General features: G+C 42.5%; 2 protein-coding genes across 2 annotated transcripts; both read left to right on the forward strand.

Annotated features, from left to right (window-relative positions):
- Nucleotides 1-5,737: 5,737 nt before the first annotated feature.
- On the forward strand, nucleotides 5,738-12,725 carry LOC135607516 (uncharacterized). The gene is made up of 7 exons (XM_065099442.1): nucleotides 5,738-6,353; nucleotides 7,561-7,868; nucleotides 8,014-8,733; nucleotides 9,940-10,068; nucleotides 10,344-10,547; nucleotides 10,897-11,097; nucleotides 12,281-12,725. The coding sequence occupies exons 1-7, from the start codon at nucleotides 6,086-6,088 to the stop codon at nucleotides 12,404-12,406; spliced, it is 1,956 nt and encodes a 651-aa protein (XP_064955514.1). The 5' UTR covers nucleotides 5,738-6,085; the 3' UTR covers nucleotides 12,407-12,725.
- A 572-nt stretch (nucleotides 12,726-13,297) lies between these two features.
- LOC135607518 (UDP-glycosyltransferase 73C6-like) lies at nucleotides 13,298-15,072 on the forward strand. The gene has a single exon (XM_065099443.1). It carries the CDS (start codon nucleotides 13,405-13,407, stop codon nucleotides 14,857-14,859), a length of 1,455 nt encoding a protein of 484 aa, XP_064955515.1. The 5' UTR covers nucleotides 13,298-13,404; the 3' UTR covers nucleotides 14,860-15,072.
- Nucleotides 15,073-15,308: the final 236 nt, after the last annotated feature.

A 15,308-nucleotide genomic window follows, 5' to 3' on the forward strand; every position in this document is an offset into this window, starting at 1 on the left:
AAGTCCAAGAGCTTGTTGTGAGTCCGCCGGAACATTACCGAGAGATCATCGGAGGTTCGCCGGAGGAAACCGGACTAATTTTGCTTAGAATATGTCTTAGGAATCGTAGTTAGCATATAATTGGAGTTAGGATTGGGAGGTAATCCCATCAACTCTGCTAGGGGCCAACTAGGCTCGAAGTTAGGCTGGTTCGGGCCAGATTCAAGACCCAACCAAGATGCTAAAAGCCTGGCTAGTGATGGCACCGCTTGGGGAACAACACACTAGAAATTATGGGCGGTGGTACCACCCAGACTGGGTGGTGGTACTGCCCAATGGCAGAGTGTCAGGCGGTGGTATCGCCCAGTGTAGTGTCAGTGTCAGACTGACACTAGTGGTGGTACCGCCTAGCACAAGCGATGGAACCGCCCGTACCCAAGAAACCTGAGATGGGATATTTTTAGGCTTTAACTTTGAATCAACTTAAGGCCTATAAATACCTCTCTCATCCCTGGTTAAAATAAACAATTACTGAGAGTAAAAAAGGAAAGAAACACTGCTACAATCTCGTGTGAACTCCTCTCCTTCTTCTAAGTGTTAGAATAGTTTAAGAGAGAAGTAAGTGGGGGTGTAAGGGTTATCTCCTAAACCCGGTAAAAGGAGAATCGAGTTGTAAAAGGTGGTCGGTCTTCGCCTATTGAAGGAAGACCAATAGTGGATACCGGTGGCCTTGACGGAAGAGGAATTGGTGGAGTGGATGTAGGTCACGACGACCGAACCATTATAAAAATCTGGTTTGTATTTCCTTCTTGGAATTTAATTTTGTAGCAAACTGCCTTTCATCCTTACCGTGCTTTTACTATGCCTATACTTACGAACAAGCATTGAATTTAAAGTTATCTTCCGAGTTCAATTTTTATCGTACAAAATATTTTTAGAACCAACGTTTTTACTGCTACACTAATTCACCCCCCCCCCCCCCCTCTTAATGTCGACTCGTTCCTAACAGATTATTCTAATATTTATTTTATACTATACAACTCATTTCATAGGTCATTAAAGACCCGATAAGTTCTTCGGGAGGGAAAGTATTCAAATCCTTGGCCTCTTGAATGGTCGTTACTTTAGGATCCCAAGTTTTAGAAAGAGATCATAACACTTTATTAACAAGTTCAAGATTCAAAAAACATTTGCCAAGAGCTTTTAAACCATTGACGACATCTGTAAAACGGGTGTACATGTCAACAATGGTTTCGCATGGCTTCATTCGAAATCATGCATCAAAAGATTTATCTTATAATCTTTTACTCTACTAATGCCTTCTGTATGATTTCGAGTATGTGCCAAATGTCAAAAGTCGTTTTGTAAGTAGAAACCTGATTGAATTTATTCTTGTCTAAGGCGCAAAATAGAGTATTCATAGCTCTAGCATTTAAAGAAAAAGCCTTCTTCTCCGAATCATTTAAATCGTTCATTGGAAGAGAAGATCTTTGAAAACCGCTTTCGACAATATTCCATAAATTCAAATCCATTGAAAGTAAGAAAACTCTCATTCGAGGATAGATAGGTCCAATAGATTGGATTCTCATATATCATCTGGGGACTATGATATAGTGGCTTAGTACGTCCATAGTCGATGAGTCGAGTGAATTATTATGGAGATAATAATTCACTGATCCAGAAAGAGTTCTAATATGTATAACTCACGGGCAGCTTAATATTGGGCCTAAAGGGTCACACACATATGATAGGCATTGTAATTAGTAGAGGTTCAGATATGAGATATCCGTTGGAGCCCCTATCTTATTGGATATCTGATAAGCTTCTGAATTATCAGATCCTATGGATGAGATCCAATAAGGGCCAATGAGAGATTATTAGATAGAGATCCATTAATCTAATAGGCTTGGGTAGTTGGATGGAGATCCAATACCCAATAGGGTAGGATCCATTAGGGTTAAGTTAATATGGGACCTCTATAAATAGGAGGGAACCAATGGTTCATAGGCTAAAGCCTTTTTGGGTTGTCTCATATATTCTCCTCCCCTTCTCCTCCTTAGATAGTAGGCCTAGAGATTCGAGGAGCATCGTCGCAGCCTTTTTGTGTGGATCACTACTAGAGAGGAGAATGCTTAACCTCCTTCACCCTCTCCTAGAGATCTGCAGGGATTTAGGGATATACGATCTCCCTAGGTAACGCAATCTTTCATATACGCAGTTTTGAGTCTCGTGGTTTTTACACACCAATCTTCGCACGATGATGAACACATCTTTGGAAAATTGGGGATTTTGTTTTTAATGTTCTTCCGCTGAGCATGTGATGTCACCCCTAGATTTCCCTACAGTGGTATCAGAGCCAGGTTGTTCATGTGAAAGATTGGTTTTGAACTACGTGTGTTATATTTTGGAGAAGTTTTTGACGTCAAAATCGTTGACGCAAAAGCAAGAAAGTGTAGCAACTGTTGTTGCCCTTGCTACTCTCGCAGATCTTACTACCATCTGCGTGTGTGTAGTCGCCTGTACCGGTAGTCGCAAGGGTAGTGGTCGTAGGTAGGAGGCACAACGCCGATGCACGAGCAAGCGCTACACTCGCAGCAATCAGTTGGTGGCCTGCTTGTAGTAGGCCTGCAGTCGGCGGGGGGCTGGCAACCTGCATGTGCCCCACCCACGGGCGCAGCATGTTGGCACAGCGCTCACTAGGGCGGCATTGCCCGTGGGCGACTTGCCTACAGGGGCGAGTCACGTGCAGGTGACCTGCCCGCAAGGGCGACACCTGCAGGCGGCACAACGCCCGCAAGAGGGGGTGTTGCCCGTAAGCGCAGCGCTTATGGGCACTGCACCTGTGGGCATAGGCGCTCGCGGGGGCAACGCCACCCATAGGGGCACCCGCCTGAGGGGGCGCCCTCGAGGGTATATCATCGAATCAAACTCATCTTATAATTATGGTATTGACTTAACCGAACATTATGGTTGGTCGAGTCCCTCGAGACCATGGTGGTTCGGAGGTCGAATAGGACAGGAATCACAAGGAGTTGTGATTGGCAAGAGTTGCCTACCTTTTGGGCTTAGTGTGATTAGTCGAGCCCCTCGAGATTACACTAAGATGCTGATTGGATACTGATCCCCACTAGAAGTCTGCCGGAGATTTTTGTTTCATGTGCTAAGGGTGTCACGTGACTCGCTAGTAAATTAGTGGGAGAATATTAAGATATAAGTTCATATATTGATTGTTTAGTTTTTTACAAAATCTACATGTTATTTATTTCTTCTACATCTTTATCTTCAGAAATATGTCACTTTCAAATCTCTTACGGGACATACTTGATGTCAACTGTCTCATTGGTCTAAATTATATGGATTGGCTCCATAACTTGAGAATTATTCTCATAGTAGAGAAAATCACATGCGTCCTTAATATAGTGATGCCTATGCCCAAGGAAAGGGCAAGCGAGGATGAGATTACTCGCTATGTGAAGTACATAGATAACTCTACTCTTGCTCAATGTTACATGTTGGGCTCCATGACTCATGAGTTACAAAGATAGCATGAAACGATGGATGCCAGATCCAGTCATCTACATATCCGCAAAATGTTTGAGGAACAGGGAAGGACTTGACGATATGAGATATCCAAGAGCCTCTTTCGTGCTAGGATTATTGAGGGGACACCAGTTCAAAATCATATCCTAAAGATGATTGAGGGGATATATAAACTCACAGATCTAGGAATGGTCCTAGAGGATAACATGTGTGTGGATCTTGTGTTTCAGTCCTCACTAGATTCCTTTTCACAGTTCATAATGAATTTTAATATGAGCAAGCTTGAGATAACTCTCCCTAAGCTCTACAATATGTTGAGGGAGGTAGAGAGCACTATCAAGAAAGAGAAGCCAATTCTTTATACTAGTGAGACCAGAAAGAAAAGGAAAACAGAAAAATCCCTTAAGAATGACAAGAGTAAGGGCAGACCGAGTAAAGCAAATGTTGCTAAGAAATAGTTATTGCTTCCATTGCGGCAAAGATGAGCACTAGAAGAGAAACTGCAAAGAGTACCTTGTAGAGAGGGCGAAACAAAAGCTTGGAGAAGCTTCAAGTACATTCATGATCAGTCTTAATTTATTATACTCTTATGATAACACATGGATATTGGATACCGGTAGTGTTTATCATATTTACAATTCGTTGTATGTTCTAGTAAGACCTGAGAGATTGACGAGAGACGAGATGAACCTCAAGTTAGGCAATGAAGTAAAAATTGGTGCAGTAGCTATTGGCGAGGTCACCCTACATTTGTCTGGTGGTCGCGTGAGGGCTACAACCATCTCTTGCAATCTTTACAAGAGGGTTCCCTACCCCACCTTCATTGATTGTTATGAAGGGGTTGCCTCTTCCTCCCTAGCATGGTCTTCTAGCATCTCTTGCCCATACCCTTCGTTGTTGCTCATGAAAGCTATACCTTTGTTGCATATTTAATGGGGTCCAATAGGGATAATTACATCTCCATCGTTGGCAAGTCTACTAAAGAGAGGTGGTTTACATGGAGGGGAACAATTGAGTAGACGGAAGGCAATAGCCAATGGAAGTAAAATGATTATTTACGAACAAAACACCACAAAAAAATTTTCAAATGTGCTATTTGAAAATCTTTTAAACTTAAGAATATTTTTTAAAAATTTTCATATATATATATATATATATATATATATATATATATATATATATATATAAGATGGTTTATATATATATTGCATGGTTTCATTTATTGTAAGATGTTGGCTATAACGCGAAGTCTGATTAAGCTACGAATCGAATTTAATATATATAGTGCTATTCTTTAAATTCTTAATAATATAATATTATTTTCTCGGTATTTTTTTAATCTCTCTCTCGTACGTAAATAATTTTGTTTTACGTATAATCCGACCGTCATCAGTGGCCTCCGCCCACGTCGACGACTCCTATCTCCAATCGAACACACCTCCGTTCCACATGCGTTGGTTTCGACCACATGGCCTTCCTTCTCAGCCACGCAACGGTCGGTCACGTCCTCCTGGAGTTTGGTTTCGCCCGCCCGTCCGCCTCATCTTTGTTGACGACGACCTCGACAGCTAAACACATTTGCTTCAATCACTCCCCCGCCCCGCGCCGGGCCTCGCTGTGAGCTGCGCTCCGCTGTTGGCTTCGTCCATTTCCCGAACGCCGGCGGGCCCAACTTCCGATCATTTCGCGCTGTCACGAGGAGGCCACGGGGCCCCACCGCCGTCCGCCGTCTGTCCGCCGGCCCCGAACCAAATGGTATTGACTTCTTCGTTCTTTCAGGAAAAGTAAAAAAACAAAAAAAAAAACCGTCTTTTGGGTTCTGTTTAAGTAACGCACAAACAAAAGTTGGAAATCTCAGTACGCTCCCCCCATATTTCCTTACCAATTTTTGTTTGTCTTTGGTTCCGTTCTTGCTTTCTTGTTTTCCCTTTTCCCAATAGATTCCCGTTACAGATAGAACCAAGCACGCAGGTCTCACCTCGTTCCTATCGTCCACCACCAGTTCGGCCAGGCCCCGCGATGCTCTACCTTTCAGGCTGCACGCCGTCTCCGGTCTGACCCCAACCTACGGGTAGGAAGGAATTTTGGGCGTAGTGGCTGGCGAGGGTCTTCTCGTCATTTCCTCACAACCCCAGTTGAGTTAATTAATGAGGATCGATACAGACATAACACATATATTCGACTCGAGTTTGGTAACCCTTACAGCTCCTCGAGCCATTCCGAGGCTTTTCAATTTCGCAAGCTATTTTATTCATTGTTATTTACCCCGTTTCCGCTCCCCACCGCTCCCCCGCCCCTCACCCTAACCTATGGCCTCCCCGATCGATTCGGTGGCGCATCCGCTGCCTAATTGAGGTGGAGCTCGCACGGGGATGGCCAGAGTGCCGTCGGCATCGACGATCGCGGTCTTCGATTCTTCTTCGGCCAAGGCCTCATCGCTGCTTCTTCCGCCGCCGTGCCCCAAGGCGGACTGATCCATCGAACGCACGAGCCACCGATCCCACGACCTCTGGAGAGAAAGTTGGTCTGTGGCGACTTCTGACTGGGAGGGGAGGGGAGTTCGGTCATGGCCACCGCTGGGAAGGGTAGCTTGGAGACGATTCGGAGGGGGTTCCGGACTGCCTTGTTCATGGTGACGATGGTGGCCTCGTTGCTTGTGCTATCGGCTCCCTTGCTTGTGGCGCTCGGGGATGTCTCCGTGTCGCTGGCGCTGGCGTCGACGTTCGCTTGCGTGAGGTGCCATGGATTCAGAGGGCACCTCGACGGATACAGTTTCCGGAGCTCCTTGATGGATATACCTCTTGTTTCCGTCGTCAGATCCCTCATAATCACATGTAGCGCTATTATTTCCTCGATCACATCAATTTTCTCCCCTTTAATCTGTCATTTATTCTTCATCCCTCTGAACTATTGCGTGCTGCGTGATCGGACCTTTGTCTTGCCCATTCTTCTTTCTAGTTTCTGTTTACGGCATTTTTCTATAGCATATGTTGTCTAGATTCGACTATCGAAATTGTGTAGACTTTCAAAATGAAGGTGAGCTCTCCGCCTTTTGTTTTCCTATTCCTGCAACAACCGGGGAGACGGAGAATAAGAAAAGCTCTGCACAATTTTTGAAGTGACTGCTTTTTTGACCTTTTCTTCGAATAAGAGGAAAAAGTTAGTTTTCTATTTTTTTATTTTCTTTCATTCTAGTTCCCTATTTTTCCTTTGATGTTTTTTTTCGTTTATCACGTTTTACTTCTTTCGGAAATCAATTGGCAGAAGCAATTAGGAAAAGGAAATGTTCTTCTGCTCATTAGGAATTAGATTTTGTGTTCGAAATCAAATTTGTGTTACACTTTTATGATGAGCGATTCTAAGTTTGCTATATTTTTGTCTACTTCTGTATGTAATGGGGTTAGTTCTTTTGCTTGTTCAGGAGCTTTCCCTTCCTTTAAACTTTCTTAAGACAGCAATATGAATTTGGGCAAGTTACCTCAATGTTGACCTCACCCAATTAACCATTTCATTAAATTTCATTTTTTGTGATGGTTAAAGAAATAATTATCTCAGTGAATTATCTGCTTTCGGGTTAAAATGTCACAAGATACTGACTACAAAAAATTTTCACCTAAATTAGGTGTCATATCAATTAAAAAGCACAATCTTTGCAACTGATTCCAAAGTTTTCAACAGGCCAGGTGAGGTGAACATTTATGTAAGAATAGTTCTGCTGATTTATTTTCAGTAAAGTTTTCAACTGGCCAGATGAGGTGAGCATTTTTGTAAGGTTCTGCTGATTTTTCTTGAAGTAAAATAAGTTGGCTGGTCACTTAAAAATGTGGTGCCCTAGTGGAGTAGTTGAATGCATATATGATTTGTGATGAGGAAAGAAATCATATCCAGTTTCTTTGAGAGTTATTTGTCTTTGAATCCACAGTTATGATCAGAGAATGTCATAGGCCTTTCTTATGATTTTTGCAATGATCAATTTTGATTTCAGCAATGCTCCATGCTCGTGAGAATTTTAGATTGTGAATTTGTTTTCTTCATTTGCAGGTGTGTATTCTCTTTGTGATAGTCCAGCCATTTCTAGTGGACCATTTCTTGGAACGGCATTGCTATGTTCCTTGGCTTCAGTTATCATCTTGTCAGTTAAAGCTTGTGTCTTTAGTCCTATATCAGAAATTGAAACTGATGCTTCACCCTCATCGGTACGAGAGAGGCTTCATTTGAAGATATCGTGTGGGATGCCCATACTTTTCCTTTCTTCATTAGTCTTTGCACTTGGTCACACCGTGGTTGCTTATAGAACGAGCTGTAGAGCACGGAGAAAGCTATTGATTCATCGTGCAGATCCTGAAGCGGTATGTCTCGTATTACAGTTATATGTGCAAATGCTCATTTGTGCTGTCTTCAGTTGTCTATTAGCAGGTTGCCATACCGTTTGCATATTGTTAAAGATAACAAATTTAGTGGCACTTTCTTATGACCTTGCTTATTTTATCTCAGGTTCTGGCCTGCAATGTATTCTCTGGATACAAGGTCCCTCGATCTCCCACACCATGCTCGGGGAAGTACTCAAAGTTTGATGGTGAAATCAAAAGAAAGGCTATAGTTCATCATGAGTGTGAACTTCCAATTAACTTTCTTGCTGATGTGGATAGTTTATTCATTACTTGCCAAGGGATTACTGTTCATTATAAGATTAGCCTTTTTGAATCACCTATTTCATGGTCTTTGGCCTTGTCGCCTTCCCATGAATCTAGCCCTAATGCAAGTCCTCGGGGCATTTCATCTGGTAGGCTTAAACTTGAGAAGCCTTTGATACTTCCATCTAAAACAAGTCATCATCTTAGTAGGAGCTTCAGTAACCAATTTCAGAATTCCTCCCTGTATGCACCACTATTGGCTGATGCTACAAACTCACCCAATTTTTCTTCAGATTCAATACCTAGTTTTAGTCTCGATGATGGCTATACTGATGTATGTTCAACTAAATTCATGAGCTTGAAACATGGGATTGATGAAAGGGGCAAAGTTGCCATAGTCTTGGTGCATGGCTTTGGAGGAGGGGTTTTTTCGTGGAGATATGTGATGAGTGCATTGGCTAGGCAGGTTGGACTTCCAGTTGTTGCTTTTGATAGGCCTGGTTGGGGATTAACAACTCGCCCTCGTAGAAAGGATTGGGAAGATGAGCAATTGCCAAACCCATACAAGCTTGAATCACAGGTGATTCTCTTGTTCCTCACGAAGTATATGAAGTACTGTCATAAGTTTCCTTCACAGATCTAATAATCTGTAGTCCATTATAGACATTTAAGTTCCTTAAAAGTTTAAGAATTTTCTTTGTATGGTTTTCATGGAAGTGGTCTTTTTGGAGCATTGCTCAATCGTCTTCTTATTACCGATATTGATAACAGACATAACTTTTAATTTTTGAGGATTCTTTGTCTTATGCTAGAACTTCAATTAGATCCCTTTGTTTTTTTTTATTGGATAGGTAGAACAATCTTTTTCCCCCCACAATTTGTAAATGCTTCTTCTTCATAATGCTTATGATGGATATTTTATTTTCTATGTAAGTCAAAGGTTATCCAGTGCCTAAATTACATATTAGTTACTAAAGAAAAAATTCTTGTTTTTTTTTAATTTTAACTTGCAATATATAATCCAGTTGAAGAAAATTAGTTTTAGGATTATCCAATTCCTAAAGATTTCTTGGCTTATCAGATGCACCTTGGTTTTTCTGCCAATATATGTTTATGTTGTATATAGAGGAACAAGAGCTCTTCAAATTTCTTGCATGTTTATCATTAACTAATCATTGAAATTATTTGTAGTATTGCATATATTGCATTCATAATCATGATATGTTGCCTTTGTAACCCTAATTTGCATGACAGACAACCAGGAATATTGTTCTCAGGTTGGCCATTGGCTGTTTTTTCAAAAAAAAAATTAATGTGATGCTCCTGAAGCCATGTGAACTAGTGTTGGAGCCATGATGTATTTTACATGCATATTTAACTGGTTGATTGTAGCTCTAGTGCAAATTGGTGACATTTCATCTGCTGGCTCATGCAACAAGAAGAACCACATTTTTTATGTTTCATTGCAATTCCAAAAAAGCAGACATCATGGTTGAATGGCCAACTGTTCTGCTTGTACTTTGATTAATCAGAGCCATGCATGTTATTTTTCACTTGGGCAATCAGATATATGTTAAGAAAAGCTAACCAGGGGATGCATCACACTTGCTTAGTCCACATGCTTGCTGACATACTCAAGATCCTCTCTACTCAAATATTCAATTACACCTTGTCGAGGAAAAAACCATGCATCTCCTGTTTTTTAATGGTTTTTTGGTCTTTGATTCGGCCAGTTTTATTTGACTGATCTTAGAACATTTGAAGAAGTTTTTGCAAAGTCTTGCAGGTGGATCTTCTTATCGCATTTTGTTTGGAGATGGGCTTTTCATCTGTCATCTTTGTTGGTCATGATGATGGCGGCCTCCTTGTTCTAAAAGCAGCAGAGAAGATCCGGGCATCCAATGGTTCTGCTAATGTGAGGAACTGTCTGTAATTTCTATTATTGCAAACTCTTTTGCTGTAGAGCACATGAGAACTTTTTTTATCTAAACATATATAATTTGTGTGTGTGTTTGTATTTTCGTTAGCTTGTATCCTATGTTAACATTCCATGTATTTGCCTCTTCTTGATGGTCAAATTTGATCAATCTTCTCAAATTTTGGTTTGGTTTGATGTTCCTTTTGAAAGTTCCATGTCTATGAAAGTCCCTTTTGTGATTTTGATTTTCACTTGATGTGTGCAATATTTAGGTTGAAGTCAAGGGAGTGGTACTTGTTAGTGTCAGTTTATCAAGAGAAGTTGTTCCTGCCTTTGCTCGAATCCTCCTGCATACTTCACTAGGGAAGAAACACTTGGTCCGCCCTTTGCTACGTACTGAAATTACTCAAGTCATTAACCGCCATGCATGGTATGATGCTACCAAGTTGACACCTGAAGTTACGAACCTCTATAAGGTATCATCCATATTTCATGCTTAATTGTGAATAACTTATATATGCTATGGCATCTGTCGATTGAATTATTATGGGTGGTTCCTTGCCTTTTAGAAGTTCATGTCTCCTTTGACAACCTTGTTCTTAGATTCCAAAGAATAATGTGTTATTCCAAAGAACAAGTGAAAAATCCCAAATGCATGCTTATCTATGTAGTTAAACAAAACAACCATAAGGAAAATTCTCTCGTGCTTTTTTTTTGTCCATCTTTTAGTTGTCAGAACTGAATTTTTCTGGTATTCTATGTACTTGATGTAATTATAAACTTCTGTATGCATGTTATTTAGAGCCATTGTTGGTCTATATGCAGGCACCGTTATTTGTTGAAGGATGGGATGAAGCACTACATGAAATAGGGCGACTATCCTTTGCAACAGTCCTCTCTCCACAGAATGCAGCAGCATTGCTGAAATCAGTTGAAGACTTCCCAATTCTTGTAGTAGCTGGTGCTGAGGATGCACTCGTGCCTCTGAAGTCTTCTCAAGCTATGGCGTCAAAGTTTGTAAATTCGGTAGGTGGCCTGGGTTATCCCTACTTTAGTTCTCCATTTAGATGTAGAAAGTTGAATACCTTTGTTTTAAAGAAATTTACTGCCTCTGTTTCATGATAAATAATGTTTCTCTCGATCGAAATGGTGCTTAAGTGATGATTTTCCTTAACATAATAGTCTTTGTACCATAGATATGCATGCTTATCCTTTTATACCTTTTTGAAGTTTCTTAAAGCTAGTATATTTATGAGAGGCAGCATCAATTTACCTATCCAAATAATTTCTGTAGACCAATTAAATAATAAGCTTTTGAAGGTTGTCCATAAAACTCAAATCACCATCTTAATATATTTTGAACAATTAAAACTTCAAATCACCATATTAGTAGATTGATAAGCCAAAATAATTATTGCTTCTAAAGAAATAAATTAATGAATTTACATTTTGTTATGCTATATTTTTGTGTTAATTGTATGCCCTTTATCAAGATATAAACTGCAGATTTGTCATTTCCTTTGTTGTTTTTGGGCAAGAAGTTAAAAGAAAGTTGAGGTGAAAAGAAATGGTAGCTAATTGTAGTATGAGATTGAAGGGTTTAGACATGGTAGAGAAAAATATGTAGCTTTCCATCTCAATTGTAAATTTTTAATTATCTAAAATGGAATTCTTAAGTTAATCATTTGTTTCATTAATATTTCTTTTTGACAATAATTAAATGCTTACTTGAGATGTAAAATCTAAATAGTATTTCGAAAATACAGTGTTTAGTGCATGGGCCTATAACTAATGAAGAATGGTGATGCACTGCAGTTAGCTTTTAAATCTTGAACTAGTTCTTATTGGAAATATTGTTCTAGAAAGAGAATTGAACATTTTCTTATTTGATGTTCTTGAGCCACTTCCTTATAACATTCCTTGTCCCAATTTGAAGCAATGGAAAATTTTATTGGTTGGATCTACACATTCTCATATCATGCCTATCTGGTTTGCAAGTTCAGGAAGAAAAGAAAAAAAAAAAGAAACTGGTACATCAGGGAACACCTAACAGACCTATCTTTTATGGCAATTTGTCTGCAATTGGATATATAAGGAATTGCTCATTTGTTAGGCAATTTCTTTTGCGCCATGAACTGTTTTGTGGGCTTTTGAACGATTTTCAGACAGTTTGGTTAATTCCCTTTTCCTCTTTGGTGCTGCTTTGCAGAGACTCATCGCAATATCAAGCTGTGGACATCTACCCCACGAGGAGTGCCCCAAAGCGTTACTCGCGGCTCTCTCACCTTTTATAACTAGACTGCTATCCTTGCCATTTGCATTGCACGGCCGGTAGCATCTAGTTTTCGTCTGATGCCTTCAATCAAATATTGTCTCCCTCATTTTTCTCTTTTTATTACGAGGATTAGAGATCTAACCCGTTGGGGCTTTTCTTTGTTTCTTTTTGTTTTTGTTTTCGTTTTTTTTTTTTCTGTTTGGGATTTTCTTCTTTGGTTGTGGGTGGGGTTGACGCCATTTTCATGTTCATGGTGTTTAGCTTGGAGCCGGACCCAATGCTCAGGGTTGCTGGAGCTCGCACATTCTTGATCTTAGCGTCTTGCATGTAACGCTTGTGAGGATGGTTATGATATCAATGCGGCCGGATAAGTTGTACAGCATTAATAGTCGATTCTGCTTAACGAATCTTCACTTAATTTCTAAGGACTAATTCCTTTGAAAAATATTTTTATTTCGATTCTATTTTTTTCCCCGTAGAATGCTCCCATTTCACTTTGTTCTCATTCAGACTGCCTTTTCTTTCTGAAAAAATATTAAAGTATTATGAAAGAAAGGAAAGGTCCTCAGAAATCTCCTGCTTTAAATTGGGAATGTTATACGAAAAACCCAATACAGAGGGTTTTCTTTAAAGAATACTTAAAATATGTATATATATATATATATTAATAATAATAATAATAATTTGGAGCATTATTGCGTTTGTGCTAATCGATGATGATAAAGCGAAGCGTGGTATGATGCTGGTCTTGCGAGTATACAGGAGTGCCCGACGCGCCTCTAACGGTAACAGCAGCTACAAAACATTTTATTATTGTTTGTTTCAAACGTGATAAAAAAGAAGAGCCATTTATCGGTTGGAGAATCGAGGTGGCCACGTGGGTTGTCGGCCCTTTGCCTTGTCTGCTACTCTTACCCGTGAACTCACGTGCAGCAGTGAGCCTGCAAAGTCTTCTTCCCCTTGGAAATACCCACCTGATACAAAAACGAAGACTCCGCCTCTCCTTCCTGAATTTGGTTAGTGCTCCGTGGTCTGCAACAATCGTTCGTCCTACCACTATGAACGGCGACAGCGGGCTACACCTGGTGGTGGTGCCGCTGATGGCCCATGGACACCTGATTCCCGCCATCGACATGGCCCGCCTCTTCGCGGAGCGCGGAATCCTGGTCAGCGTCGTCACCACCCCCGTCAACGCGTCCCGCATCAGGGCTGTAATCCGCGGCATCGACGAATCCGGCCTTCCCATCCGGTTCGTGGAGCTGCCCTTCCCCTGCGCCCAAGTGGGCCTGCCCGAGGGCTGCGAGCACGTCGACGTGGTGCCGCCCCACCTTTTCGCCAACTTCTTCCGAGCCACTGCCTTGCTCCGCCTCCCTCTGGAATCCTATCTCCGGGATCACCACCCCCGCCCGAGCTGCATAGTCGCCGACGTGTGGCTTCCGTGGACCATGGAGGTGGCTAGAGCACTCCGAGTCCCCAGGCTGGTCTGCCACTGGATATCCAGCTTCGCGGTGCTCTGCTACCACAACATCCGCCGGCAGAGGGTACGCGAGAGCATATCTGACGACTCGGAACCCTTCGTGGTGCCCGGCTTACCCGATCGGATCGTGACGACGAGGGCGCAGGCGCCCGGCTTTTTCGACGCCTTCGGGTGGGATGATATTTATGCACAGTCGGTGGAGGCAGAGGAGACGGCCGACGGGCTGGTGCTCAACAGCTTCGACGACCTGGAGCCGTCATACATCGACAAGTACCGGGAGGCGACGGGGAAGAAGGTTTGGGCCATCGGCCCCTTCTGCCTCGGCAACAGGGACAGGGCGAGCAAGGCGGTAAGAGGGAGCCAGGCGTCGGTCGACGGGGACGGGTGCATGGTCTGGTTGGACTCCATGCAGCCGCGGTCCGTGGTGTACGTGAGCTTCGGCAGCCTGACCCAGACGCAGCCTTCGCAACTAGCGGAGATCGGGGAAGGCCTGGAGGAGTCCGGAAGCCCGTTCATCTGGGTGATCAAGGACAGGGAGAGAACCCCCGCGACGGAAACGTGGCTGTCGGGATTAGAGGGGAGGACCAAGGGGAGGGGACTGGTGATCACGGGGTGGGCGCCGCAGGCCCTGATCCTGTCGCACCCAGCCATCGGGGGCTTCGTGACGCACTGCGGATGGAACTCCGCGTTGGAGGGCGTCAGCGCCGGCGTGCCCATGATCACGTGGCCCCACTTCGCCGACCAGTTCCTCAACGAGAAGCTGCTGGTGCAGGTGCTGAAGACTGCTGTGCCCATCGGGGTTGAAGCGCCCATAACCTATGTCTTCGACAAGGCTGTGGCGCTAGTGAAGCGGGAAGACGTGAGCAAGGCGGTTCGCAGCGTGATGGATGGAGGGGAGGAAGGGGAAGGCAGGAGAAAGAGAGCCCAGGAACTGGGGAAGAAAGCAAGGAAGGCTGTAGACGAAGAGGGCGGATCGTCTCAGGAGAACTTGACGCGCTTACTCGATTATGTCTCGAAGTTATGCCAAGCCAAGTAGTACATCAACGAGGGTATTACGCAACCAGTTCGGCTTCCACTTCTGTTCTACGTTCTGATGTGGTCTCTTGCGTGGGTCATGTTCTCAGTTGCGTTGCAATAACCTTCGCTCTCGGCTCAATCCTATGCATCTCATGTGACCCGTTTCTAGTCTCGTTTCTATCCTCTTAATTCAGAAAAATAAACAAGCCATGCTACATGTCGGCATTACATCTTTGATCTCCTACTTCTTTAGCGTTCTAAGCCATGCTTCGTAGGAGTCGTCCATTAAGACGACCTATTGGTTTTGAACTTAAAACCATCCATCGATGTTTTATGTACCTGTTGTTCGCGTATAAGGCGCTTTTGCATCTTCAGAAACAATTGCGTGATATGACATCAATGGTACTCTTGCATATTTATTCCTAAAAAATTAATTTCTTCGAAAGTTTGTATAGTTCCTTAGGATTA

Source organism: Musa acuminata, chromosome BXJ2-3 (genome assembly GCF_036884655.1).
Source record: "Musa acuminata AAA Group cultivar baxijiao chromosome BXJ2-3, Cavendish_Baxijiao_AAA, whole genome shotgun sequence".
Classification (NCBI taxonomy): domain Eukaryota; kingdom Viridiplantae; phylum Streptophyta; class Magnoliopsida; order Zingiberales; family Musaceae; genus Musa; species Musa acuminata.

What these genes read in the sequence shown, in the direction of transcription:
- LOC135607516 (XM_065099442.1), top strand. Translation starts at nt 6,086, where the DNA reads ATGGCCACCGCTGGGAAGGGTAGCTTGGAGACGATTCGGAGGGGGTTC. An exon ending in CATACAAGCTTGAATCACAG is followed by an intron (nt 8,734 to 9,939) that starts GTGATTCTCTTG and finishes AAAGTCTTGCAG; the next exon opens with GTGGATCTTCTTATCGCATT. An exon ending in CATCCAATGGTTCTGCTAAT is followed by an intron (nt 10,069 to 10,343) that starts GTGAGGAACTGT and finishes TGCAATATTTAG; the next exon opens with GTTGAAGTCAAGGGAGTGGT.
- LOC135607518 (XM_065099443.1), top strand. Translation starts at nt 13,405, where the DNA reads ATGAACGGCGACAGCGGGCTACACCTGGTGGTGGTGCCGCTGATGGCC.